The sequence below is a fragment of the Phyllobates terribilis genome, unplaced genomic scaffold, assembly GCF_046119375.1.
Source record: "Phyllobates terribilis strain yellow unplaced genomic scaffold, ASM4611937v1 Scaffold_2__4_contigs__length_985480577, whole genome shotgun sequence".
Taxonomy (NCBI): domain Eukaryota; kingdom Metazoa; phylum Chordata; class Amphibia; order Anura; family Dendrobatidae; genus Phyllobates; species Phyllobates terribilis.
In genome coordinates this window covers 980,186,272-980,212,861 of record NW_027362762.1, presented here as the reverse complement: position 1 = coordinate 980,212,861, position 26,590 = coordinate 980,186,272, and the positions used below count along the sequence as shown (strand labels likewise).

Here is a 26,590-nt window from a genome sequence, read left to right as displayed (position 1 = left end):
GCGCGCTCACTGTGGAGGTGGAGTCTGTCGCTGTGGAGACGGTGACGTGCTGGTGACGTCGCTGTGGCTCAGTGTATAAGTGTCCGGGCGCAGCGCAGTCCCCGTTAGTCAGGCGGCGGTAGAGCGTGGTCCCCGGAGAGGAGGAGAATCTGCTCACCGACAGCATGGGTTACGGGGTAAGAGCGGAGCGCGGCCGGGAGGTGCTCGGCCTGTAGTGCCGGGTTATGGGGAGGTGATGGCTGGAGTCTGTCATGTCAGGTTCCGCAGAAAGGGAAATAATGTGGCTGTGGGTCTGGGCAGGGTGATGGCTGCGGTGGCTGCGTGGGCCTGGGCAGGGTGATGGCGGCGGGGGCCTGGGCAGGGTGATGGCGGCGGGGGCTCTGGGATCTGGATAGAGTGATGGCGGCTGTGGGGTCTGGGCAGGGTGTTGGCGGCGGTGGCTACGGGATCTGGATAGGGTGTTGGTGGCGACGGGGGCCTGGGCAGGGTGATGGCGACGGGGGCCTGGGCAGGGTGATGGCGACGGGGGCCTGGGCAGGGTGATGGCGGCGGGGGCCTGGGCAGGGTGATGGCGGCGGTGGCTCTGGGATCTGGATAGAGTGATGGTGGCTGTGGGGTCTGGGCAGGGTGTTGGTGGCGGTGGCTACGGGGCCTGGGCAGGGTGATGGCGACGGGGGCCTGGGCAGGGTGATGGCGACGGTGGCTGCGGGGGCCTGGGCAGGGTGATGGTGATGGCGGCGGGATCTGGGCAGGGTGATGGCGGTGATGGCTGCGGGGGCCTGGGCAGGGTGATGGCGGCGGTGGCTACGTGATCTGGGTAGGGTGATGGCGGCGGTGGCTATGGGATCTGGATAGAGTGATGGCGGCTGTGGGGTCTGGGCAGGGTGTTGGCGGCGGTGGCTACGGGATCTGGATAGGGTGTTGGCGGCGGTGGCTACGGGGCCTGGGCAGGGTGATGGCGGTGGTGTCTGCGGGGGGTCTGGGTAGGGTGATGGCTATGGGATCTGGGCAGGGTGATGGCGGCGGTGGCTATGGGATCTGGGCAGGGTGATGGCGGCGGTGGCTACGGGATCTGGGCCGGGTGATGGCGGCGGGGGCCTGGGCAGGGTGATGGCGGCGGTGGCTACGGGATCTGGGCTGGGTGATGGCGGGGGCCTGGGCAGGGTGATGGCGGCGGCGGCTACGAGATCTGGGCAGGGTGATGGCGGCGGCGGCTACGAGATCTGGGCAGGGTGATGGCGGTGGGGTCTGGATAGTGGGTGCTGGGTTTTGGGCAGAAGGATGGGAGGGGGTTGATTGGTTTTCGCTATCTGGTTCCTTTTGTCTCCACTTGTTACTTAGGGTTGGAGGGTGAGGCTGGAGATCCTGTGAGGTGCGGCGGCGCCGCCTCCTCTACCTGGTTTTGTGAGATGCACCACTGCCTCCTCCTGGTTCTGTGAGGTGCACTGCCACGTCTGTATTGGTGGCGTCTTACTCTTGGGTGCCCCTCTGGGCTCTCTGTAGTGGTGGCGTCTTACTCTTGGGCGCCCCTCTGGGCTCTCTGTAGTGATGGCGTCTTACCCCTGGGTGATCCCTCTGGGCTCTCTGTAGTGATGGCGTCTTACCCTTGGGCGCCCCTCTGGGCTCTCTGTAGTGATGGCGTCTTACTCTTGGGCGCCCCTCTGGGCTCTCTGTAGTGGTGGCGTCTCACTCTTGGGCGCCCCTCTGGGCTCTCTGTAGTGATGGCGTCTCACTCTTGGGCGCCCCTCTGGGCTCTCTGTAGTGATGGCGTCTCACTCTTGGGCGCCCCTCTGGGCTCTCTGTAGTGATGGCGTCTCACTCTTGGGCGCCCCTCTGGGCTCTCTGTAGTGATGGCGTCTCACTCTTGGGCGCCCCTCTGGGCTCTCTGTAGTGATGGCGTCTTACTCTTGGGCGCCCCTCTGGGCTCTCTGTAGTGGTGGCGTCTTACTCTTGGGCGCCGCTCTGGGCTCTCTGTAGTGATTGCGTCTTACTCTTGGGCTCCCCTCTGGGCTCTCTGTAGTGATGGCGTCTTACTCTTGGGCGCCCCTCTGGGCTCTCTGTAGTGATGGCGTCTCACTCTTGGGCGCCCCTCTGGGCTCTCTGTAGTGATGGCGTCTTACTCTTGGGCGCCCCTCTGGGCTCTCTGTAGTGGTGGCGTCTTACTCTTGGGCGCCGCTCTGGGCTCTCTGTGTAGTGATGGCGTCTTACTCTTGGGTGCCCTGTAGTGGTTGGGCCCTCTGCTTGTCTGAGTCTTCCTGGCAGTGAGTCGTTGGCAGCAGTGAGAGTCTGCATTGCAGAGGGGCGATGTGCTCTAGAGGCGGCGATGCTGCCAGGGACGGAGCGTGTGCCAGCTACTTCACTCCTTTCACTTGTAAATTAGTGTTGGCGCCTCATCTGCCCCTTGACACTGGCAGCTGCTGGGGGCCGCGTGTCCCTGTGGAGTGCGGCCTATTCCCTGCCTGAAGGACAGAGGGGGCACAGACTTCACTCTGTGGAATGGGGGGGTCCTGTTCTGCATGGGTTAATGGCTTTACATCTGCTTTATCTGCAGTCTATAGTCGGGGGATGGGATCAGCCGCTGGTGCGGGCTTTCCTTCTGGTGACTATGTTCTTCCTGTGTTCCCTGTTAGGGCGCAAAGCTACAATGACCTTGTTGTGTCATTGCTAAGTTATATAGTGGAGGGCATCCCCTGCAGATGTTACTATCACCAGTGGATGTCTGTGCCATGTAGTAGTGGCATAACATGGGTGATTTGTTGTGGGGTGAGCCTTTGTTGGGGTACTCCTATTATGTGCCCCACACTTCACCTGGCTGCTCCCAGATCTCCTAACCCTAGTTCTGGGACTTGGTACCACCCAGGCACTTCTGTCCCTTGTCTACCCCCCTCTACTGCTTCTGTCCCATGACCGCCCCTTCTCTGCCACCTGGTGCTCTGTACTCTGGATAGCCTATGGTTCCTGTGGTGTGACCATATACTCTTGCTGGTGGTCTCATGCATTTGCAGCAGGCACATCACTTTTTGGGTTATGGCTTTTTCTCTGAAGGTCATATTCATCTGTAACCTAAACTTCACCCAGAGATGGTGCATGCAGCCCATGCTGTGATGCTTTAGTGTCATGCAGCCCATGTATGAGTTCCTAGAACAGAAGACTTCTGAAGCCGTTGACTGGTCCTGTAGGTGCTGTTTCCACGGTGTGATATCACCCTGGCTCCTGAGGCTGCAGTCATTCTCTCCTTCTGACCTCAGGCTCCTGGGCTGGAACACTAATTGCACACAGGAACAGTGGACGCCTCCAGTAAAATGCCCCAAGGCAATCCTCTCCATTGATGGTCAGAAAACGCTCAGACTTTTGAGTGGCAGCAATGCTGCCTGCCCCAGTAGGAGTCGTTCTGGCAGCCATTTTGATTATCACCCAGTATTCCCAGAGTGATGGATAATTTTCTTTGTTCATCCAACAAGTCACCATGGATTGAGATTTTTTTTTTTTTTTAATGGTCTTTGGCGCAATCTGTGGGAAGATGAATCTCATATTGGTATCAATTTTGTATTGTCTACGTATTTAAGATCGTTTGATTCTTTCTTCTTTTTTAGAAAGTCCAGCCTTCCTGAAAATAGCTTCTGCGTTTAAACTGGAGAGAAATTCATCTAATGTTAGCAATCACATCTCTTGTTCCTCTGCCCTTTTTTTTTTATTTAACCCATGGGCGGCGCTAGCCCTGACTAAAAGCGAGGAATCACACCCATGTGACTATATACTTATATCATACCTACTCGTTTAAAGTGCTATATACTCATGATATTAGTGCCAATTTTAATGAAAAAAGCATGTTGGTGATGCACATTGCATCACTAACACGGCAATGGAGGCTGTTTACATAGTAGACAGGACATCACGGGTTCCTTTTAAGTATTCTTCCTGGTCTTGCCCCCCTGATGTTCACTTTCTATCTCTGTATATATCTTTTGATGATTAAAGTTCTTTGTCTGCCCTAATGGCTCTCTTTAGTCTTTTACTGATGTTTGTGTCCTGCTTGTTAACGTTTTACTTTATTTGTCTTTCTTCACTAATCTGTAGGGTCTCTTCTGTTAACCCTGGCTGCAGAGGTCTCTTCTGCCTCTTGTTTATGGTCTTACTAGCTTCTTCAGTAATAATCTGAGGAATTATGGACACACATAAAAGACTACTTTCTTTCATCCATGTCTAATGATGTAAGTCGGTTGTGCAGACCGTTCTAAAAAACTTAAGGTCTGTTGGTCAAATCAAAGATGGAACCTGCCTGTTTAGTCCTTTTGCTCAGTTTGACACTAATCTTTGATGTGAAAAATTCATGATCTGTTCCACGGTCAGCTTCTGGCTCTCTTTTTCACAGTAATCATCGACTACCTCAATCTTTGGTGAACATATGTCAATCTGATTCTTAAAGGGAACCGGTCACATCCTAGTTGCTATGTACACGGCTCCCATTGCTTTGTTAGTAATGCAATGTGCATCACTAGAAGCTTTTTACATTAAAATCGGTGGTAGTATAATTATTTTATAACATTATAATACACTTTGTCCTACCTGCTGTATTCTGTTATAGGGGTGTGATCCTCTCATTCAATCACTGCTGGCGCCGCCCATGTATTTGAATATTGCTCTTAGCAAGCTTGTGTCTAGATCGGAGGTGACTTTTTTTTTTTTTTTTTTTTTTTTTTTTGTGCTCCTCACTTTAGCCTCCGATCTAGACGCTTCACTGCTGAGGAGACTAGATCGGAGTTGTTGGAGTGAGGACCTCAGTAATCCCCTCCGATGGAGAGAGTTCAGCACTGACACCGCTAGATCGGAGTTGTTGGAGGGAGGACCTCAATAATCCCCTCCGATGGAGATAGTTCAGCACTGACACCACTAGATCAGAGTTGTTTAATGGAGCAAGCATCAAGTAAAAAAAATGGGGTTTTTTTCTCCTCCAATCCCCCTCCACAACAGCACACTTGGAGGTAGCCTCCCCATCCTAATTAGGGACAGGAAAACAAGAGGTTAAATAGCCCCTACCCAATACCATCCACAGTGTTTTCCGGTCCCTATGGGATGAAGAGGTTACCTAGAGGGGCTGCGCCTCCTGTAGCTCCCCAGCCAGTGTCTCCTCTGTCCTCCATGGCAGCGTTCTGGCGTACATGCAGGATGTGCTGGAAGTCTGGCATTCCCTTATGGAAGAAGTCAGGGGAATGGTTCGGCAGGAAATGCAATCCTCCCTAGCCTCCATCTTGCAGTCATTTTTGCAAGGCAGAGTGGAGGGCCCATCTCCACTGAAAAGCGGAACGTATATGGTTAGGGATACATCTGATTCCGAAGAATTTGGATCCATCGAGGAACCTGAGGAAGGTGTTCTAAGAAGTATTACTTTTCTGCCGAAAATATGGAAGAATTGTTGTTGCAGATGAGACACTATGCAGGTGGAAGAGGAGAAGACCTGTACAGTTCAAGACAAGATGTTTGGGGGTCTGAAATCCAAGAAGTTGGTGTTTCTGGTGCATGACAACATTCAGAGTCTGATAATGGATGAATGGGAGTCGCGTGAAAAGAGGCTTGGTGTTACTGGAGAAATGAAAGATTCCCTCTGGATGAAAATATGGCTAAACTATGGACGGAAATTCCGAAAGTGGATGTGCGAGTGGCAAGGGTAGCGAAGAAGACAACCCTTCCCTTTGAAGACTCGTCCCAGCTGAAGCATCCAATGGATAGGAAGATGGACAGTCTGCTGAGGAAGACATGGGAAACATTGGCTGCTTTTCTGAAGATGAATATCGCTTCGACTTGTGTAGCACGTTCCATGTTCCTCTGGCTACAACAATTGGAAGAACATTTCTGGAAGGGTACTCCTCGGGAGGACCTCTTTGCATCTCTTCCTTTGCTACAAAAAGCCACTGAATTCCTAGCTGATGCCTCAGCGGAGTCTGTCAAGATTGCGGCAGGATCGGCAGCCTTATCTAATTCCACAAGAAGAGCTCTATGGTTGAAGATGTAGAGTTGAGGACAATGCATCAAAGTCTAAGCTTTGTTCCATCTCGTTTAAAGGAGAGTATATGTTTGGAGCAGTCTTGGATGAGCTGTTGGAGAAAGCATCTGACAAGAAGAAGTCTCTGCCAGAGCCGAAGATTTCAAGGAACTTCAGCAAGAGACCATTTCTCCGCCCTCAGCAGCAAATATTTCAGTATAGAGGCAAGGGTAAACCAGTCGCTGGAGCTACCCAAAAGGGGGAAGAGGGAAGAATATCTTTCAACGTTCAAGGCAAGACAATAACGCCAAGAAGGTAGGAGGCAGGATTGCAAGCTTCCTTCCACAATGGCAGCTGATATCTACGGACGGGTAGATCCTGGACATGGTGGCGGTAGAAGCCAAAATAGATTTTGCTACCTACCTTCCAAGAAGGGTAGAAGTAAATTCCTTACCTTCTGCAAGATTACAAAAGATCCTAATGACAGGTCTTCAGAATCTTCAAAATTCAGATGCTATATCACCAGTGCCTCGCATGGAACGATGAGAAGGTCCTTATTCTCGAGTGTTTCTGTTGAAAAAGGCTTCAGGTTCCTACAGGATTATTATTATTATTATTATTATTATTATTATTATTTATTATTATAGCGCCATTTATTCCATGGCGCTTTACATGTGATAGGGATATACATAACAAAAGCATTTACATAATCTTAACAAAACGAGTCAGCGACTGGTACAGGAGGAGCGAGGACCCTGCCCGCGAGGGCTCACAGTCTACGAGGGATGGGTGAGGATACAGTAGGTGAGGGTAGGATAATCCTCAATCTAAAACATCTCAACCAATATGTGAAATACAGAAGGTTCAAGATGGAGTCGATAAGGTCCACGATCGCGCTGATTGGGGAAGGATTTGTCATGGCAACAATAGACCTGCAAGAGGCATACTACCATGTGCCAATTCACCCGGCTTACAGAAAATCTGAGGAATTTCCTGCAAGTCAGAATCAAACGGTACTCCATTTTCAGTTCGATGTACTCCCCTTCGGCATTTCGTCGGCACCCTGTTTGTTCACAAAGATCATGGCAGAGGTGGTAGCTTGTCTAAGAAGGTGGAATATCCGCATCGTCCCCTATTTAGACTATATTTTTTTTTTTTAGTGATGGCTCCTTCAGTTCCAAGTTTGGAAAAAGACCTTCAGATGATCCTCCAGATTCTGGAATCGTTGGGATGGCTGAAAAATTACAAGAAGTCAGATCTGATTCCCTCCACCAGGAAGACCTTCTTGGGAATTCTCCTGGACTCTCAGCAGCAAGCCTTTTTTTTTTTTTTTTTTTTTTTTTTTTGCCGAAACCAATTCAGTTAAGATCGAAAGTTTATGCGCTGAAAAACCAGAGCAGAGTCTCAATAAAATTCGACATGTCCGTCCTTGGGACCATGACCTCATCTATTCAAGCTGTACCTTGGGCTCAAGTGGATTCGAGGGTCCTTCAAAACTACATCCTTTTCTGTTGGGACAGATCTCCAAGTTCCCTCACCAGTGGGATTCATCTGCCAGAGAAGGTAAAAGCATCTTTAAGGTGATGGCTCTGTCCAGAAAATCTGGAGAAAGGTTCGACATTTATTCAACTTCCCTTTAATATCCGTCAAAACAGACGCAAGCAAAATGGGGTGGGGAGCAGTAGTCTCCTATGTGGCCTTTCAAGGAGTCTGGTCACGAGAAATCACAGAACAATCCTCGAACCTAAGAGTTGAAAGCGGTGGAAGAAACCCTATGGCGGCCAATTCTCTACTTCAGGGATCACATGTCAGGGTCTACTCGGACAATGACAACTGTAGCCCACTTAAGACATCAGAGAAGTACAAAAAAATGGAAATTGCAAATGATCTCAAAGGATCTTCCACTGGGTGCAGCATCATCTATTATCAGTTGTCAGAGCCCCTGACAATATCAGGCAGATCTATTGAGAAGGAAAGACATTCATCCAGGGGAGTGGAGTCTGAACTCAAAGATATTTCATTTGATTGTACAAAAGTGGGGCTATCCAGAGGTGGATTTGTTTGCGAACCAGAAAAAATGCGAAAGCTTTTTTTTCTCCTTGGACCTGAGGATTCAGCAACAGGGATAGATGCATTTGCAAACCCTTGGGAAGTCTGACTCGCATATGCTTTTCCCCCTGATTCCATTGCTACCAAGGACCTTAGAAAAGATCAGGTCTGAAGGAGTCAAGACTAGTCTAATGGCTCTAATGTGGCCAAAAAGATCATGGTTCGGAACATTGACCAGTCTAAAAATGGAGGATCCGTTGATGCTGCATCAGGGCCCGATTTACCATCCAGCCTCTCAAAATTTGTCTTTAGCGGCTTGTCTTCTGAGACCGCCCTCTTAAGAGCCAGAGGCTTCTCAGTGGAGGTGATCCATACACTGCAGAAAACGGGTCACAAATTCCATCTATGAAAAAAATCTGGAAAGCTTTCAAACTATAGTATGACCCTCATCCATTAGATCCCTTTTGGCTGGACATGGTCAGAATCTTGGACTTCCTGCAGAACGGTCTGTCTGAAGGATTGAGACCAAGCACAATTAAGGTCCAAGTCTCTGCTTTAAGCTCCTATTTTGATACTGATTTGGCCCAGAGCAGATGGATTAGGAGACTCATGACAGCTGCTACTCGGATAAATCCAACAAGAGCTAAAATTATTCCACCTTGGGATCTCAATATACACTGCTCAAAAAAAAAATGAAGGGAACACTCAAATAACACATCCTAGATATGAATGAAATATTCTCACTGAATACTTTGTGTGATTTTGTTGTCAGCACATTCAACTTTGTACAGAACAATCATCAATGGAAATCACATTTATTAACCAATGGAGGCCTGGATTTGGAGTCACCAAATGTGGCCTCCACGTGCCTGTATGATCTCCCTACAACGCCTGGGCATGCTCCTGATGAGGTTGCAGATGGTCTCCTGTGGGATCTCCTCCCAGACCTGGACTAAAGCATCTCCAACTCCTGGACAGTCCTGTGGTGCAACGTGACGTTGGTGGATGGAGCGAGACATGATGTCCCAGATGTGCTCAATCGGATTCAGGTCTGGGGAACTGACGGGCCAGTCCATAGCTTCAATGCCTTCATCTTGCAGGAACTGCTGACACACTCCAGCCACATGAGGTCTGGCATTGTCCTGCATTAGGAGGAACCCAGGGCCAACCGCACCAGCATATGGTCTCACAAGGGGTCTGAGGATCTCATCTCTGTACCTAATGGCAGTCAGGCTACCTCTGGCGAGCACATGGGCTGTGCGGCCCTCCAAAGAAATGCCACCCCACACAATTACTGACCCACTGCCAAACCAGTCATGCTGAAGAATGTTGCAGGCAGCAGATCACTCTCCAATGCGTCTCCCGACTCTTGTCACGTCTGTCACATGTGCTCAGTGTGAACCTGCTTTCATCTGTGAAGAGCACAGGGCACCAGTGGCGACTTTGCCAATCCTGGTGTTCTGTGGCAAATGCCAAGCGTCCTGCATGGTGTTGGGCTGTGAGCACAATGCCCATCTATGGATGTCGGGCCCTCATACCACCCTCATGGAGTCGGTTTCTAACTGTTTGTGCAGACACATGCACACTTGTGGCCTGCTGGAGGTCATTTTGCATGGTTCGGATAGTGCTCCCCCTGTTCCTCCTTGCACATTCCTTGTGACATTCCTTGTGCCATACTGGATGAGCTGCACTACCTGAGCAAATTGTGTGGGTTGTACTGTAGACACCGCCTCATGCTACTGTATCTCTAGGGGTGAGAGCAATGGCAAAATGGAAGTGACCAAAACAGCCAAAAAGGATGAGAACAGAGAAATGGTCTGTGGTCCCCACCGGCAGAACCGCTCCTTTTATAGGGGGTATCTTGCTAATTGCCAATCATTTCTACCAGTTGTCTGTTCCATTTGCACAACAGCAGGAGACATTGATTCACAATCAGTGTTGCTTCTTAACTGGACAGGTGGATTTCACAGAAGTGTTATTGACTTGGAGTTGCATTGCGTTGTTTAAGTGTTCCCTTTTATTTATTTTTTTTTTTTTTGAGCACTGTAGTTCTTCGAGGCCTAGCTATGCATCCTTTCGAGCCAGTAGCTGAGGCACACCATAGACTAATTGTCTTGGAAAGCAGCATTGCATATAGCTCTGACTACAGCCAGGAGAGTGGGTGAAATCCAAGCCCTGTCTATCAGAGACTTATTGTCGTATTTTGGAGGACAGGATCATCCTCCAGTTGGAACCTTCTTTTCTTCCCAAGATGTCGTCTGATTTTCATATGTCTCGGCTCATAATTCTCCTGTCCTTTTGCCAAAAACCATCAAATGGCAAGGAAGAATTCCACGCATTGGACGTAAGAAGGACTATAATCCACTACTTAAGTCCTGATCCTTCCTCCAAGTTTCAGTCTGACTCATTTGTTCAATATGGAGGCCCCAACAAAGGGATGAAAATTGCAAAAAATGCGCTAACAAATTGGATTGAAAAAGCAATTTGTGAAACATACATAGTTCAAGATTTGCCTCCTCCGGAATCCTTGAAAGCTCATTCCACTAGAGCTATGTCGGTCTCTTGGGCTGAAAAGGCTAGTGCATCCATCGAGCAGATCTGCAGGGCAGCTACGTGGTCGTCTGTCCATACCTGTGCTAATTATTCAACATTACATCTAATCTATAAAGACCTAGCATTTGGAAGGAAAGTCCTTCAGGATGTTGTCCCTCCCTAAGATTCATTCTTTGGTATTACTCCCAGTGTTCTGTTGTGGATGGGATTGGAGAAAATAGAATTCAACTTACCGGTAACTGTTTCTAAGACCCTCCACAACAGCACGGGTAATTCCCGCCCTTTTTTTGTTGATGGAAAAATCCTTAGTGTTAATAAAATATTTAGATCATTCATACTGTGGTCCTTTGAAAACACTGGGGATGGTATCGGGGAGGGGCTATTTAACCTTTTCCTGTCCCTAATTGGGATGGGGAGGCTACCTCCAGGTCATGGAGGGTCTTAGAATTAGACTTACCGGTAATTTGGTTTCCTTTTTTTTTTTTTTTTTTTTTTTTTTTTTTTTTTTTACACTGTTATATTGGAGGCAATGGCGAGGGCTCACACCCCCTATGACTGACTGACTGGCGAGGGCTCACACCCCCTATGACTGACTGACTGGCGAGGGCTCACACCCCCTATGACTGAATACAGCAGGTAGGACAAAGTATATATACTGTTATAAAATAATTATACTACCGCCGATTTTAATGTAAAACGCTTCTAGTGATGCACACTGCATCACTAACAAAGCAATGGGGGCCGTGTACATAGCAACTAGGATGTGACCGGTTCGCTTTTAAAGGCCCCATTGGATGATATTCATGTGTAGAGTCTCCGTTTGTGATTTTTGGAAGGTGTTGATCTGTCATACAAAGTCAATAAAGCTTCCGGCAGCCTCGTTGTTTTCACAAAATGCAATGATTCCATGTTGGCTGTAGCCCATTTTGGCATTCAAGTCTCTCATGATAATGAAGTCTTGTTTTGGCACCCTCCTGGTGGTAGAGGAGTTGTTCTGTCTGTGCAATCCTGCCAGTGACCTTGTACAAGGTCATTGTTGGAGTTGGACTCTCCAGGCATTGTCTGAGTAAATTATTAACCTTTGAGAGGCCGCAGTACAGGACTACCAAGTGGTGCGGGGGAGGATGGGTTGGGACTGGCATCTGGGCACTCTCCTCCTAGAGTGCAGGGATAGAGCGCACTCTCCTAGCAAACCTCCTACTCTGCACCTCAAATAACAGGCGCATGTCCTGATGCCAGACTCTGGCCCCCACAAATCAGTCCTCCAGCACCCCAATAACAGGCAATGGACTGTCACCGGGGTACACCTATTATAGGGGTGCACTTGGGTACAGGGTGGCTCATAAGTCCTTGTTCTGCTCTGACCATTATACGTCTTCCTGGATTGGTGATTTGTACAGGACTGGAGCCAATCACAAATACCACAATCATTAGTCGTCGTCCCCCACCTATCTGTTGCAGTCCTCACTGGGGGTTATTATAGGATAGAGGGCTGCACAGGCTGTGTATAGTGGCCTCTAAGGCTTTACTCTGGGATTAACCTTGTGAGTGCTGCCATGCCATGTGACTGACTTGTGGTTAACCTTGTGAGTGCTGGCATGCAGAGTTGCGCCCCAGAGGTCTGTTTCTTGTGAATCTGTCTATCTATGGCACACTGTTCTGCAGGATGTGATCCCAGGGTTGGAGGTGTTGAGCAGCATTAACCCTGTGTTGGTTGATTATACAGTGGAAGCTGTAAGGGTACATGCCCATGATCAGGAATAGTAGCGTTTTTTGATGCGTTCTAAACATGTGTTTTGATAGATAAGCAGATTTACCTTATTTATTTTTACTCACTTATATAGCGCCATTAATTACACAGCGCTTTACAGACATCATCGCTGTCCCCATTGGGGCTCACAATCTACATTCCCTATCAGTCTTTGTAGTGTGGGAGGAAACTAGAGAACCCGGAGGAAACCCACACAAACACGGGGAGAACATACAAACTCCTTGCAGATGTTGTCCTTGGTGGGATATGAACCCAGGATCCCCAGCACTGCAATCTAGTAAAAGTGTATTGACATTAACATGCTGCGGCTCGTAAACCCGCAGCACAGGTGAGGTTACGCAGTGTTAAACGGAAGCACAGTGGGCACGGGATTTCTATAGGTGCCATCCACTGTGCTTGCATTGTAGAACGTAGCGAAAATACGATGCGTTCAAAAAGCTGCTATTCCTGATCGTAGGCATGTAGCCTTACAGGCAGAAGAACGAGCTGCCAGCTTCTTACTCTGCTGTCTCCCCGCAGGCCGGACGTGATAAGTATGAGCCTGCTGCCACTTCTGAACATGGCGGCAAGAAGAAGGGCAAAGGAAAGGACCGGGATATGGATGAGCTCAAGAAGGAAGTCACTATGGTGAGTGAGAAGTCTCCTCCATCTGACTGACGTCTCCTTGCCTGGGGCTGCAGATCATGCCCCTCACCCTCTCTCTCCTCTATAACAGGAGGACCATAAGATGAGCTTGGAGGAGCTTCACCGCAAGTATGGCACGGATCTGACCCGGGTAAGATGGTAACTGGCCAGGTGATGCCTGAAGTGTAGTCTCCCCTGTGTGTGGTTGTATCACGATGTTCTTCTGTTACAGGGGCTTACAACAGCCCGAGCAGCTGAAATCTTGGCACGTGATGGTCCAAATGCCTTGACGCCACCCCCCACCACTCCAGAGTGGGTAAAGTTCTGCCGACAGCTGTTTGGAGGCTTCTCTATGCTGCTGTGGATTGGCGCCCTTCTCTGCTTCATGGCATATGGTATTCGGTCTGTGACGGAGGATGAACCACAGAATGATGATGTGAGCGGCGCCACCTTCTTCAGAGTTCTCACGTGTCGTGCTCTGTGTATAACGTCGTCCTCTACTCTCCACAGCTCTACCTCGGTGTTGTCCTGTCCGCTGTCGTCATAATCACCGGCTGCTTTTCTTACTACCAAGAGGCTAAAAGCTCGAAGATCATGGAGTCCTTCAAGAACATGGTGCCTCAGGTGCGTCCTGTATACCATCGGCCGCCGAGCCGGTGTCTAGTAATGCGCTGGTATCCTGACTTGTCTTCTATCCCAGCAAGCCCTGGTCATCCGCAACGGGGAGAAGCTGAGCATCAACGCGGAAGACGTCGTCCAAGGAGACTTGGTAGAAGTGAAGGGTGGTGACAGGATCCCGGCCGATCTCCGTATCATATCTGCCCATGGTTGTAAGGTGAGCGGGAGCCGCTCCTCGCAAATCTTTTACCTCGCTGTTGTCAGCTGCTTCACAATTTTTTTCCGATCCTGATAGGTGGATAATTCCTCCCTGACTGGAGAATCTGAGCCACAGACCAGATCTCCTGACTTCACGAACGAGAACCCCCTGGAGACCCGAAACATCGCCTTCTTCTCCACCAATTGTGTGGAGGGTGAGTGTCTGTGGGTAGCTGTCAGGTGCAGTTTGTGACTTGCCAGGTCTGATGTGACTGTTCCAATCCTCCCTACACAGGAACCGCTCGTGGTATCGTCATCAACACCGGTGACCGCACAGTCATGGGACGTATCGCCACGCTGGCGTCTGGTCTGGAGGGTGGTCGTACCCCCATCGCTATTGAGATTGAGCACTTCATCCACATCATCACCGGCGTGGCAGTCTTCCTGGGCGTCTCCTTCTTCATACTATCACTCATCTTGCAGTACACTTGGCTGGAGGCCGTTATCTTCCTCATTGGTATCATTGTCGCCAACGTGCCTGAGGGTCTCCTGGCTACAGTTACTGTGAGTAGGGAGGGGGACACTGGTAGGACTGCTGGTCGGACCACTGGTCGGACCACTCAGCAGTTCCTCTAAACTCCTGCTTGTCTTCTATAGGTGTGCCTTACACTCACCGCTAAGAGAATGGCCCGGAAGAACTGCCTGGTAAAGAATCTGGAAGCCGTGGAAACCCTCGGATCTACCTCCACCATCTGTTCCGACAAGACTGGGACCCTCACACAGAATCGTATGACGGTGGCACACATGTGGTTTGATAACCAGATTCATGAAGCAGATACTACAGAGAATCAGAGCGGTACGATGTGTGTTTGTGTGTGTTCAGGGATGTTTGAATGGATGGTGGGGTGCTGGGAGTCTTGGGGGTGCTCTAAGATGGTGCTGATCTGGTAGTCACAACTGTAGCAAATGATACAAGTGTGGGGGTTGTCTTGGGAATGCTGTTAGAGGTAGTTGAATGCTCTGGGTCTCTGCTGTAATATGTGGTGGGGTACATCTTGTCTTGGGGACACTATGTAAGATGATACTAGTAAAATGTCCAAGGGAGCCAGCGAGTGTATTGAGGGCTCTAAGGTGCGGTTCTTGGTTTCTCATCCCCCTCTGCCTCTTCTCCCCCCCCCCCACTTGCAGGTGCCTCCTTTGATAAGAGCTCGCCCACATGGACCGCCCTGTCCCGTGTCGCTGGCCTGTGTAACCGTGCTGTGTTCCAGGCCGGGCAGGAGAACACTCCTATCCTGAAGGTGAGTCTGCATCCCAGTATGTTGTTCTGGGGGGGGGGAGGGGGGGTCTCTGGATCTGCGTCCCCCTCACCTGCCTCCTCGCTGTCCTTCTCCTGTAGCGGGATGTGGCCGGAGATGCCTCCGAATCTGCTCTGCTGAAGTGTATAGAGCTCTGTTGTGGATCTGTGAGGGACATGAGGGAGAAGAACCAGAAAGTGGCCGAGATCCCCTTCAACTCCACCAACAAGTATCAGGTGAGATGCTCATCGCCTGTGTATACCGGGTCTGTCCCGTCATCCGTACAGAGTAAGCGGGCTTACTGCTGGCTGGTGTGACCGGCTCGCTCTTCCCAAGGCCCAGATCGGATGAACGCTGCTCTGCGGCTGGGTGGAGGTTGGGGGAGGACAAGAGGCGTCTGTCAGATCTGCTTAAAATAAACCGGTAATCTTAAGTGTGAGCCGATGTGCAACGTGCTGCGGGGCTGAGCTCCTCTGCAGCCGTCCTGTGTCTGTGCATGGTGACGGCCGTCCACCTGATCCGCTGACTTACCAGACTAGCGTTCAAAATCAAACTTTATGAAAGATAATACATTGGAGTCAAGGATCTGAGCGCACACGCGGATTCTTCCTATCCATAAAATGTAGTAAATTTCACACAAAAAAATACAGTAAAAGTTGTTTTTGTAGCATAATAATAATGCTGTTTTAAAGTGCATTTTTTTCAGTAGCAATTTCAGATTTTGTTATCGTATACATATGAAATGTCCCTAACCCTTTCACCACATGCGCCGTACATGTATGGTGCATGGCATGTCTCCCGCTTTGGCGCGGGCTCCAGCGATGAGCCTGCACCTTCCCGGGGACATTACAGCTGATCTGATCATGTGCCCCTAACAGCCGCAGGTGAAATCGCCATCAATCTGACAGTGGAATTTAACATGGGTGCGGCGGAAGGACGTCGCTAGTCCTGCCCATGTCACATGACCACGGGTCGCCTATGGGTTGGCATGACAAACCAGGGTCTGCAGGAGACCCCTGCGATTGTAATTGCCGGGATGCTATGAGCGTTTATTCTTTTTGGCATGTGCGCTCCCTCCCCCATTAGCCTCGGGTGATTCTAAGTAGTTAGCCGGTCCACTCCTGACCCATAAATTGTAGGCTTTCAGCCCAGGAAAGGTGACAAAACAGGACAGGGACCCAACAATGAAGGACGCCTTGACGCTGGCTGTTGGGTACACATATATTGGCCAATCTATGCGCTAAGTGCTTTCCTTTACTGTAATTTTTCATATTAATTTTACAGAAATTGAAATCTTTCATGTGGACATTGTGAAGCGCTTTCGTGTTTCTATTGCAGTAATGCAGTTTCAGTGTCTTAGCGCAATCACTCTTGGCAATTTAGGAGGCAACTTTGACCCTTTTTTCATAAAAAAATTAATCCAATCGGTAAACGGCATAACAAGAAAAAAAATATCAAAACGCCAGAATTAAGTTGTGTTTTTTTTTTTTTCTCTTTTTTTGGTCTCCGGAACATTGCAATAATGGGCGATCCAAACATTGGATCTACCCCAAAATGGTGTCCATAAAAACGTCAGCTAGGTGCACAAAAAATAAGCCCTCACCCGGCCCCAGATCCCGACAATTGTAGAAGATACGGGTCTCAGAAAATTGCAACTTTTTTTTTTTTTTTAATAAACATTAGGATTTTTTTTTTTCCCCCACTTGTATAGGTTCTGCTTTTTTTATGTTTTGGTATCTACAAACTCTTAATGACCTGGAGAATCATAATGGCAGGTCAGTTTTACCATATAGTGAACGTAGTAAAAAAAAAAAAAAAAAAAAAAAAAAAAGTGAAATTGCATTTTTTTTTTTCTTGCAATTTCGCTGCACTTGCAATTTTTTTTTCCTGTTTTCCGATACACGATATGGTAAAATCATTGGTGTCGCTCAAAAGAACAGCTTGTCCGGCAATAAACAAGCCCTTAAATGGCCATATTGGTCGAAAAATAAAAAGTTTTACTCCTCTTCTTCCAAGAGCCATAAAACACAAAAGCGCAAAAACTTTAAAAGGGCCGTGGTGTGAAGGGGTTAATCCTTGTTTGGCAATTGTAAACCTTTCTTTTGGCACAAATGCCTCCAGTATAAGATCCATACTCCAGGACATATGCCAAATGCCCGGACCTGGGCTACAATTCAGGGAAATGCCCCTTTCTTGAGTGGAGCAGTCGTGCAGGACGCAGCCCCCCCCCCGCGGCTGTGCCGTGCATTTTGCCCATCTCGGCAAGGAGACTGCTCCCGCAGAGCAGTACATGTACGGCGCCGTGATCGGACGGGCTCACGCGGAGCACCGCCGCGATCACCTGCGGGTGTCCGCTCTGTGTAGGAGCTTACACCCCGCAGCACTGCCCATGATCAGTGCTAGCACCGATCGCGGCCGTTTAACCCCTCTGATGCCGCTGTCAGTAGTGACATCACAGAAGGAGTGGGCTCCCTCTGAGATCCCATCAGCACAACGCCGATCTGATCGCATTCAGTTGATGGTCTCCATGGTGACCTCCAATCCCAAGATGGCCGCAGGGTGCTTCAGGGTCCTGCAGGAAGGTGGCCTGTCCGCGCCTGCTCAGAGCTGAGACGCCTCCTTCCTGCCTGTCGGACGCTGATCTGATGCTCCGCACTGCAAAGCTACAAAGTAAAAAAATGAATTCTAAAAAATCACAAAAAGGAAAAAAATCTATTTATTGGCTTAATATATTCTATTTATCTGTGTAAAAAAAATAAATAAACAAACAAAGTACACATATTTGGTATCGCTGCGCCCGTAACGACCCGACCTATATAATTGTCCCACTAGTTAACCTGTTCAGTGAGCACCGTAAAAAAAAAATTAAAGCATAGGTTTTTTTTTTGCCTTGATTATCATACCGCCGAACAAAAAGTGGAATAAAACGCAATCAAAAAGATGTCTGTAAATAAAAAATGGTACCGCTGAAAACATAATCTCGTCCCGCAAAAAACAAGCCGCCATACACCTTCATCAGCCGGAAAATAAGTTATAGCTCTCAAAATAAAGCGATGCAAAAAATATTTTTTCGATTAAAAGTTTTTGTGTAAAAGCGCCAAAACCTAGAGAAAAAAAACTATAAATGTAGTATCGCTGTAAACGTATTGACCCGAAGAATAAAGCATTATCAATTTTACCACACGCGAAACTGCATAAAAAAAAAAACCTCAAAAAACAAATCCTGAATTGTTGGTTTTTGTTCATTCTGCCTCCCAAAAATCGGAATAGAAAGCGATCAAAAAATGTCACGTGCCTGAAAATGGCACCAATAAAAACGTTAACTCGTCCCGCAAAAAACAAGCCGTCACATGACTGTCTGCCAAAATATGGAAAAATTATAGATCTTAAAATATGGCGATGCAAAAACTTTTTTTTTACAATAAAAAGCGTCTTTAGTGTCAATCCTAAAAACCTGATATAAATCCGGCATCGCTGTAATTGCACCGACCCGAAGAATAAAGTCGTCTGATCACTTATACTGCACGAGGAACGGTGTAAAAAATAAATAAAATCAATTTTTTTCTCACTGCTGATTTGTTCATTCTGCCTCCCAAAGATCGCATTAAGGCTCTGCGCACATTTATCCTGTGCTCTATGCTGAGCGCTTACACCGGGGTTTGTGTAAATCTCTGAAATGCGTGATTCAGACAGAAACCCGGTGGAAGATTCCCTGTAATGAGGCAGATGGAGGCACCGTGGATGCCGTCTGGCCTGTGATCCCACGGTGTCCGTCTTTTTATTAGGCGTGCATAAAAGTGCCGTCGGCCAGTTTTGTTCACTTCTGAAAAGGACACCTCTGAACAGAGGCCAGATGGAGTTCAGAGTAACTCTGCTGCCTCATTATAGTGAATGGATCGCTTGGGGATTTCACCTGAATCACGTCACTTAGAGATTTAGATGGAAGCCCCGATATAAGTGCTCAGTGTAGAGGGCAGGATAAACGTGATCCAAAATGTTCCCAATAAAAGCTTCAACTCCATTCACAAAAAAAAGCAAGTTTTCACTCGGGTCTGTCATCTGTTAACAATAATATAGGGGTTTCCACATTACTGGTAGCACAAAGGCTATGGAAAAAACAAAATGCCTCCTTGTCCTCCAAAAGAAATCCAACTAATTCTGCGCTCCCAAATCCAAATGTCCCCCTCCCTTCTGAGCTCCAGTGTGTGTCTAAACCTCAGTTAGCGTCCACATGTTTGGCATTTCTGTAGCGATGAGAGCCTGCCTAATTTACGGGTGCATGTCTCCAGAAGCACGAGCCAGGGCTGTGGAGTCTGTAAGCCAAACCTCTGACTCCCTCATACACTGCTCATGTTTAAGTGATAAATTTACTGTAGGACAGATTCACCTCAGCTAAGAGTCCAGACCCTGAGATCAGGAATAGGACAGACATTTATAGGACATTTCAGAACTTTCCCAAATTCTTATGAAAAAATATTCCCCACAAACTGCATTGTACTACTGCACCCAATTTATTATATATTTTAGGAGTCTGTACATTTTATACCAACTACACCAAAATGGGCTCTGACTCCACAGCCCTCGCACAAGCTGGGCACCACGTACTGGTCACTACAACGTACTGGTCACTACAACGGCAGTTTGCACTCTTCACTTAGCAACATCCACTGCTGCTTGTGGAAAACACCCATGGAGTCAAAATCATCACTACACCTGTAGATAAATTCACAAAGTGGTATAATTTCCAAAATGGGGTCAATTGAGGGGGGAGGATTCTGCACTTCTAGCACTTAGGGGCTGTGTATATGGAGTCCGCAAACTATTCTAGGAAAATCTGCGCTCCAGGAGGCAAATTGCGCTCCATCCCTCCTGAGTCTCACCGTGTGCCAAAGCAGTACTGTACAGTCACATATCAGGTACTTCTAAATTCAGCAGAAATGGTGGGACAAATTTTGGTGCCATTTTTACCCATTTCCCAGTGTGACAATGTAAATCTGGTGCTGAAACAACAACATTTCCGTGTTAAAAATGTAATTATTTTTTCTTCACTGCCCACTGGTATAAATTTCCGTGACACACCTGTGGTGTCAATTGATCACTGCACCCCTAGATGAATTCATTGAAAGGTGTAGTTTGTAAAATTGGGTCACTCAATTCCTGTGACGCACCTGAAGGGTTTATAAACTTCTTGAATGTGGTTTTGAGCACCTTGAGGGGTGCAGTTGTTAGAATGGTGTCACTTTTGGGTATTTTCTGCCATAAAGGCCCCACAAGGTCACTTCATATGTGATGGGGTCCCAAGGTATGAAAACATTAGATATTTCACTGAAAGCTAAGCGTGATTGTCGTACTGTGACTATATTTGTGGCCGATACAGAGCACAGACGGGTCCCTGCAGATAAAGGCATAACACGGAAGTTTTCTTCCAGACAAAGTCGTCTGATTAAGAGAGAAGCTGCTAAAATCCCATTACAAAGCAGCAGACTGGTGTGTAAAGCTGCTGGAGACCCCGAACCTCAAGGTGCAGGATCAGCCAGAGGCTGCCATTGTGCATAAACCTATTATTTGGCCGCCCCTATACAGCGCTTACAAGCAGAGACCCTGACATACATGAAGACTCCTTGTAAACCAGCCATGTTTACTGATGAGGCTGTGCAACCCTGGAAGGTCCAGATGCCTGTAATGGTGGATGGCTACCATGTCCCCTCAAGACTGTGACATCTTCAAGGAGGTGGTGAAGTCATGCTTGGGCTTGAATCATGGAGGGAGCTGTTCGGCCCTTTAGGGTCCCTGGAGGTGTAAAAATGACTTTGTCAAAGTATATAGTTTCTGACAGACCACTTTCTTCCATGATACAAAAAGCAAAATCCTCTTCATGCTGACAATGTCCCATCTCATGCTGCAAAGAGACCTCCGAGTCATTAGCTGCTATGGGCATAAAAGGAGAGAAGCTCATGGTGCAGCCACCACCCTCCCCTGACCTCAGTCCTATTGAGAACCGTTTGAGATTTCTTAAGCTAAATATCTGAGGGTGGGAGGCCGATCACATCAAAAACAGCAGCTCTGGAGGGGATTCTGACATCAGGTAAAGAATTACAAGCCGAAACTCTCCAAAAACTTCAATGGATGCAAGAATTGTGAAGGTGAAATCTCAGAAGGCTCCGACGTTACATGGACCTCGGCCGGTCACCAGAAAAAAAGGCTATTAAGCTGCAGGTTAATCGGTACTAACCAGCTCGGCTCTCGCACCAGCCCAACGCTGGATAACCTGGAACCTAACTACAGGGTCGGCCATTTATATGGATACACCTAAATTTAAATGGGAATGGTTGGTGATATCAACTTCCTGTTTGTGGCACATTGGGAAGGGGAAAACCTTTTCCCGATGGGTGGTGACCATGGTGGCCATTTTGGATCCAACTTTATTCTCAATGGGAAGAGGGTCATGTGACACATCAAACTTATTGATAATTTCATAAACAATGGTGTGCTTGGTTTTAACGTAACTTTATTCTTTCATGAGTTTTTTACAAGTTTATGACCCCTTATAAAATGTGTTCACAGTGCTGCCCATTGTGTTGGATTGTCAATGCAACCCTCTTCTCCCACTCTTGACACACTGATGGCAACACCGCAGAAGAAATGCTAGCACGGGCTTCCAGGTCCCCACCCATCTGGAAAGGTTTTCCCCCTCCCATATACTAATGTGCCACAAACAGGAAGTTGATATCCCCAACCATTCCCATTTAATTTAGGTGTATCCATATAAATGGCCCACCCTGTAGTTGGCCAACTTCATTGCTAACCAGTCCAAATTATGACTCCAGACCCCGAAGATTAATTGGACTTGCGCCCCAGTTAGTCTTGATTGTGATAGATACTATAATTTAATTTAGCTTATTTTGCTAAGGTAAGTCTACCAGTCCATCCTGAGACTCCTGGCACTGGACTTACAATGGTCTCCTTCTGATTAGCACACCTTCTACACCTCCTACCAAGAGGACAAACTGTGACAAGTTCAATATGCTATCCAAGTATGAGTGGTGGGCTGGAAATCTGCTGGACTCACCAGCTACCCTCATGACTGTATTTTATTAACACCCCCTACTTGTTTGATATAATCACCACAGACCGCTGGTATCATCCGGAAGCCATCCTTGCCAATACCAGCAGTATTGCTAGTAAAGAGTAGTGAAGCTTTGAGACTGTGTAGTGAAAACAAACCTACAAGCCAGCTGGCTAACCAGGCACGGCTCTCAATATTGTAGATGCCCCTGATACCCCATGAAATAACAGCGTGAGTCAGAAGCAGCCAAAGAAAACTGTAGACCTGAGGTGGCCGGCTAATCCAACAACTACGAAGCATCCAGGAAATGCTCAGGCAAGCCAAACACCAGACATGAGGTGGCATGCCAACCATGAGACCTGAGGCAAGACCTGAAGTGTCAGGCCAACCATGAGACCTGAGGCAAGACCTGAAGTGGCAGGCCAACCATGACATGTTTTAAGCTTCATACTGAGAAAATAAACATTAAGCACTACTGAGATCTGAATTCAGAACCTCCGGCTCACAAGACGGGCACCCTAGCCTAGCCACAGCAACAGCACAACCTAAACGAGAAACGCCAGGCCACGTGAGATGCTAGAAGCCCCAGGCCAGACTTCAAACATGAGGCAGTAGGTACTGAAACATTAAATCTAGATTCTCTAAAACTAATAACATTTCAGCCCCCAACTGGACCCCTGTGCTCTCTGCCATTCTTGCTGGAGGTTGCTATAGGTGTTCCATGCTAAAGCTCCTACATCCAAGGGACCGGAAACCACATTGAAGGAGGAAGTGGGAGTTGCTTTTTTATTTTGTGCTCTTGACTTCCTGTTCAGTGTTTGGGGCAGATTCCACTATCTCAGGTGCTGTAATTGGGTAGGGGGGAAAAATACTTTTATCACTGGGAGGTATGTCCAATAAAATGTGATTTGCACATTATACTGACTCGTTTGCATTGACTATTAAGGAAAATCAGAGAAATAGCATTTGCATAATAACTTGGGGTACTGCTCTGAACATTCCTCAAGTCTTATCCTCTTTGGTACAAGCCAGTGATTTGTGGACCCCCGAGGCTTGCGCCGCTTATCCTGCTCCCGTTCTCTCCACAGCTGTCCATACACAAGAATGCCAACCCCTCCGAGTCCCGTTTCCTGCTGGTCATGAAGGGCGCCCCCGAGAGGATCCTGGATCGCTGCTCCACCATCCTGCTGCAAGGCAAAGAGCAGCCGCTGGATGAGGAGCTGAAGGACGCCTTCCAGAATGCGTACCTGGAGCTAGGAGGCCTGGGAGAACGAGTCCTGGGTGAGGCCCGCTCCTCCATAGCTTCATCTACCATGTTTTTTGCAAGTAGTGGTCTAATTTCTTGCCTTGTCTCCTCAGGTTTCTGTCACTTGGTTCTCGATGATGACCAGTTTCCTGATGGCTTCAGTTTTGATACCGATGATGTGAATTTCCCCACAGAGGGTCTGTGCTTTGTGGGCCTCATTTCCATGATTGACCCTCCTCGTGCCGCTGTGCCTGATGCCGTCGGCAAGTGTAGAAGTGCCGGCATCAAGGTGGGCGACGTCCCTTGTGCTAATGCGCTTGTACTCGAATGAAGCCTTTTCTATGGATTTACCTTCATTTTACTGTCAGGTTATCATGGTCACCGGTGACCACCCCATCACTGCCAAGGCCATCGCCAAGGGAGTGGGTATCATCTCTGAGGGTAACGAGACTGTGGAAGACATTGCAGCCAGACTGAACATCCCAGTGAACCAGGTGAACCCCAGGTACGTGTTGTGGGACACAAGTCCTCTTGTGTAACCACTGCAGCTAGTCTCCTCCTGTCTTGGCCGCTGCTCTTCTCCTCACTGGTTACTCATCTCCCCATATTCTTCTTTGTTAGGGATGCCAAGGCCTGTGTCATCCATGGTTCGGACCTGAAGGATATGGCCCCCGAGCAGATTGATGACATCCTCCGATACCACACAGAAATAGTCTTTGCTAGAACCTCCCCTCAGCAGAAGCTGATCATTGTGGAGGGTTGTCAGCGGCAGGTACATGTCATCCTCCTTTTTCATACAGACGTGGAGTAAGGTTGCGAGTGCAGGGCATGAATGATCGTCTGTCTTGCAGGGCGCCATTGTGGCTGTGACTGGTGATGGTGTGAACGACTCCCCAGCTCTGAAGAAGGCTGACATTGGTATCGCTATGGGCATCGCCGGCTCTGACGTCTCTAAGCAGGCGGCTGACATGATCCTGCTGGATGATAACTTTGCTTCCATTGTGACTGGTGTGGAGGAAGGTGAGTGCCAGCTCCTGGGAGGAAGCTTTACAGCATGTCGCCCTGCCGCTTCAATGATCTCCCTTTTCTTACAGGACGTCTTATCTTTGATAACCTGAAGAAATCAATCGCCTACACCCTGACCAGTAATATCCCTGAGATCACACCGTTCCTCATCTTCATCATCGCCAACATCCCTCTGCCTCTGGGCACCGTCACCATCCTCTGTATAGATCTGGGCACTGACATGGTAGGAGCTCTGTGGTGGTGGTGGTGGTGGTGATGATGGCCACTGACTAAGGGTCACTAATTGTGTTCCTCTTCTCAGGTTCCTGCCATCTCTCTGGCTTATGAACAAGCAGAAAGCGACATCATGAAGCGTCAGCCTAGAAACCCCAAAACAGACAAGCTGGTGAATGAGCGCCTTATCAGCATGGCGTATGGTCAGATCGGTGAGTAACTGCTTGAGGTGTGGACCGTCGCTGCTCCAGTGCAGCTGTTGCTCAGGCTCTCCCATGGTCACTCACTTCTTCTCCTGTTCAGGTATGATCCAGGCCCTCGGAGGTTTCTTCACCTACTTTGTCATCCTGGCGGAGAACGGCTTCTTGCCGTCAACGCTGCTCGGCATCAGAATGAACTGGGATGACCGCTGGATGAACGATGTGGAGGACAGCTATGGGCAGCAGTGGGTGAGTGCCCTCTATATATGGGGTCCATGTGGTGGTCTCCGTGCTGCAGGATCTTCATCTTCCCTTCTCCCGACAGACGTACGAGCAGAGGAAGATCGTGGAGTTCACATGTCACACGTCGTTCTTCGTCAGTATCGTCATTGTGCAGTGGGCCGACTTAATCATCTGTAAGACCCGGAGGAACTCTGTGTTCCAGCAGGGCATGAAGTGAGTCAGGGTCTGGGGTGGTCAGTGGTGGAGGACCGCTGCCAGGCCACGGGCTGTAACACGACTTCTTCTCCATAGGAACAAGATCCTGATCTTTGGGCTGTTTGAGGAGACAGCTCTGGCTGCTTTCCTGTCCTACTGCCCGGGTATGGACAAGGCACTGCGCATGTACCCGTTGAAGTAAGTGATGGCCGATGACTGGTGCCACGCTCATATCTTGTGCAGCTCCTAATTACCCCCTCATCTTTCAGGCCGACATGGTGGTTCTGTGCCTTCCCGTACTCGCTGCTAATCTTCATCTACGATGAAATCCGCAAGCTGATAATCAGACGCAACCCTGGAGGTGAGAGCTGGCCTTTGATCGGCAGGAAACTGCTGTTATAGATTCCCTTCCAGGCTCACGTGTGTGTACTAAGGCTTTACAATGCCTGCGGTGGGGCACTGTGACCTCATCTCGCATTTTGGTCATGCAGTTGCTGACAATTTTCTAATATATATATTTTTATTTTTTTTTCAGGTTGGGTGGAGAAGGAAACCTATTATTAAGTGTGTAACTTGCCCTGCCATTTCACAGATCTCCCTCCTGCCTGCACACCCTCGTTCCCTGCGTGCACCTGTCTGGCCTGTTTCCCGTGAGCGAAGATGCATTTTGGCGAGGGGCGCAGAGTCGCCTGTGTGCGTCCTGCTCTGAGTTCCCATTGTGCCTTCTTTGGTTTAGTTTTTGTAAGGGAGCACGTCCACAGAGATTATTTATATATATATATCTGCATTTTTACAAATAAAGGTGGGTTTCACAGGGCCCTGTGGCGGTCTTGGAGATCCTTGCTGCATCCCTGTGGCATGCTCAAAGGTCTCGGCCACGTCCTTGTATAACTCCACAAATCCTAATCCTGTACGGAGCTTACCTCGTGTCTTACACCGATCTCATCTGGAGCTTCCAGCTTGATGACCTGATGTAGACGATCACTTGGCCCGGTAGTTAAGAGCGTCACGTGGCAGGCAGAACGGCGAGTGCAGCGCTGGATATGATGTGAAGTACAGGAATGATTTGCAGATATCAGGACCAGACTCCAGGTGACCTCAGGCTTCTCCATATCATTACTGTGGATAAAGCCCCTGGTGGGCCGCAGACTGTAGCGTGGACTCCGCTTGTGACGGTGACTGCAGCTGCATATTGGTCATCTGGGGAATGTGGACAACGAGCTTCTGTTCAGCGTCAACGTTCTGTCTTCTTACTCCTTCTCACGGTGTGCAATCTGACCTACAGCATAAACCTCTTCTGACTTCAAAAATAA

At 48.5% G+C, this 26,590-nt stretch overlaps 1 protein-coding gene across 1 annotated transcript; it reads left to right on the top strand.

The window, feature by feature from the left end:
* Positions 1-18: 18 nt before the first annotated feature.
* LOC141241499 (sodium/potassium-transporting ATPase subunit alpha-1-like) lies at positions 19-26,590 on the top strand. Its single transcript, XM_073668772.1, has 23 exons — positions 19-176; positions 12,873-12,980; positions 13,069-13,128; positions 13,210-13,413; positions 13,488-13,601; positions 13,678-13,812; positions 13,891-14,008; positions 14,089-14,357; positions 14,451-14,649; positions 14,982-15,091; positions 15,190-15,324; positions 23,243-23,435; positions 23,514-23,689; positions 23,769-23,905; positions 24,022-24,172; positions 24,252-24,420; positions 24,495-24,649; positions 24,728-24,851; positions 24,943-25,088; positions 25,165-25,295; positions 25,374-25,475; positions 25,547-25,638; positions 25,813-26,590. The coding sequence occupies exons 1-23, from the start codon at positions 165-167 to the stop codon at positions 25,839-25,841; spliced, it is 3,069 nt and encodes a 1,022-aa protein (XP_073524873.1). The 5' UTR covers positions 19-164; the 3' UTR covers positions 25,842-26,590.